Below are 2168 nucleotides of genomic sequence, written 5' to 3' on the forward strand. Positions count from 1 at the left end.
TGGCCCACCTCCATGCCCAGGAAGAGCACCACGCGCTCCTCGCCGTCCTGGTTGTGCTGCGGGACGCACAGGCTGTCGCTCACCTCCTCAAAGGCTTCCACTGCGAGATGGGGGCCAGGCTTCAGCCACGCGGCCTCTGCCAGCCCGGCCCCCGGAGAGAGGCACAGGGGAGCCGGGCCCTTCTCCCAGCCCTCCCGGCGGTAGCCCTGGGGGTGCAGGGACAGGTGGACAATCACCCCACCGGGGAGACAGCGCCCCCTTAAGCTGGATGGTCTCCGAGGAGGAGGCATGTGCAGCTCTGACTTCACAGATTACATTTTTTAAGGAAGTTTGTCCGGGCCAGTGTTTCTCAGTGGTTAGAGCCTCGGCCCAGGCACTGAAGGGTCACGGGGTCGATTCCCGGTCAAGGGCATGTACCTGGGTTGCAGGTTCCATTTCTGGCTCCAGTCGGGCCATGCAGGCGGCAACCAATCCATGTGTCTCTCTCACATCAATGTTTTTCTCTCTCTCCCCCTCCCTTTCACTCTCTAAAAAAATTAATGGAAAAAATATCCTCAGGTGAGGATTAACAAAAAATAAATTTAAATTTAAAAAATTTAAAACCCAGCCAGCATGGCTCAGTGGTTGAACCAGGAGGTCCCGGTTCGATTCCCGGTGGGGGCCCATGCCCGGGCTGCGGGCTCCATCCCCAGTGGGGGGCGTGCAGCTGTGAGGCCCAGGGCCCACCCTGTATTTGGCGCCCTGTGTGGTGCTGTGTGACCTTCAGCACTCACGCAACCTCTCTGTGCTCTGTACCTTCACTCCCAAGGAGCAGGCACAGGTAACCAACCTCACGCAGCTCACCAGGAGCAGGGCAGCGACAGGGCGGGGCTGGGCCGGGGACCCCCAAAGAGCCCCCTCCTGAGGTCCTGGGAGCTGCAAGCGACCGGGATGAGGTACATCCTGGGAAGGACACGCTCATCCGTGTCCGACTCACAGCAGGATGCGTGGAGCCAGAGGGGAGGTCGTGGGAAAGCCGACCTCCGGGCTCCCCGCAGGACACCCTCCCTCCCGGGGGACTTGAGGACGACCCTGGAGAGGGAGCGCCTACCGATGTTGTAGATCTCCGAGCTGCCGAAGCGCACTCCGTTGGGGTTGAGCGTGCCGTCACTGGGGAGAGACGCGGGCGTGAACGCAGAGCGGCTCCTGAGCGAGCCATGTCCCGGAGGGGGCCCCGCATGGAGCGAGGCGTGGAGCAGAGGGGGCCCACGTGCGGGCACCCCGTTTCCACACAGCCGGCCACAGAAGGCTCACGTGCCCTCCTCTGATCCCGACCAGCCCTCCCTCCCTCCCTCTCCCCTAAACTCAGAGCCAGACACCGAGGCAGCCCCCTCGTGTGGACACCCTGTCCCCTCGCTGCGCCTCCCCGTGCAGGGTCCCTCCCGCTGTGGGGGCCCCAGGACCCACGAGCCCCGACCGGGAGAGCTGCCACCTATGACGGTCACCGGCTGTGCCTCTGGTGCGGGCCTCTCCCTACGCCCCCAACCCCAGCTCCCAGCTCCCAGCCCAGGAAGGTGAGCCAGGCCCGCGGGAAGCTGACACAGGCGGCGGCCTCGGGAAGAGGGGCTCCAGGGAAGGGGGGCGACCAGACACTCACCTGCGGCCCAGCATGATGATGCCCCCCGTCTTGGGGTTGATCTTGCAGTAGTCGCCGTGCGCCCAGACACCTGCGGCGGCAGAGGCGCTCGGTCACCCCAGGGGAAGGGGTCCCCCCAGGAGCCCGGCCGGAAACTGCACGGTATGGGGTGGGGGTGGGGCAGGGCAAGGGTGCCTGTCACCTGCCTGTTCTGATTCTCCACGTGCGGTTTATGCCAAATCAGATTCCCTCTAGAGCAAGCATGTCAAACCCAAAGGCTAACACGGGCCAAACAAACGAGGCATGCAGCCCGCGGGCGCGAGTTTGACATGTTTGCTCTAGACTAGAGTCTGCAGGAAGCAAGCGCTTCCCACAAACAGCCCTGGACAGACGGCCGCTGGCAGAGTGCGCTAAGGGCGGCGGGCGGCGGAGCTTAAACCAGCGCCTCCTGCTCAGGGCAAGGCGCCCGGAGGTGTGCGTCTGTGCGGGTGGCCGGCGCCCGAACCATTCCGCCCCAGAAAGCCCTGCCCGACAGCTCTGTGGGGACAGGGGG

General features: G+C 64.5%; 1 protein-coding gene across 1 annotated transcript in view; it reads right to left on the reverse strand.

The window, feature by feature from the left end:
• The window catches only part of AACS (acetoacetyl-CoA synthetase), a 38274-nt gene that overhangs the window by 26987 nt on the left and 9119 nt on the right, over positions 1–2168 (reverse strand). The window contains exons 14-17 of the mRNA XM_014533342.1: positions 2059–2152; positions 1637–1723; positions 1091–1149; positions 5–100 (exon numbers count right to left, since the gene is read on the reverse strand). Of these exons, the coding sequence (XP_014388828.1) occupies positions 5–100; positions 1091–1149; positions 1637–1723; positions 2059–2152 (336 nt within the window). The remainder of the gene's footprint in view (positions 1–4; positions 101–1090; positions 1150–1636; positions 1724–2058; positions 2153–2168) is intronic.

Source organism: Myotis brandtii, unplaced genomic scaffold, assembly GCF_000412655.1.
Source record: "Myotis brandtii unplaced genomic scaffold, ASM41265v1 scaffold97, whole genome shotgun sequence".
Classification (NCBI taxonomy): Eukaryota; Metazoa; Chordata; class Mammalia; order Chiroptera; family Vespertilionidae; genus Myotis; species Myotis brandtii.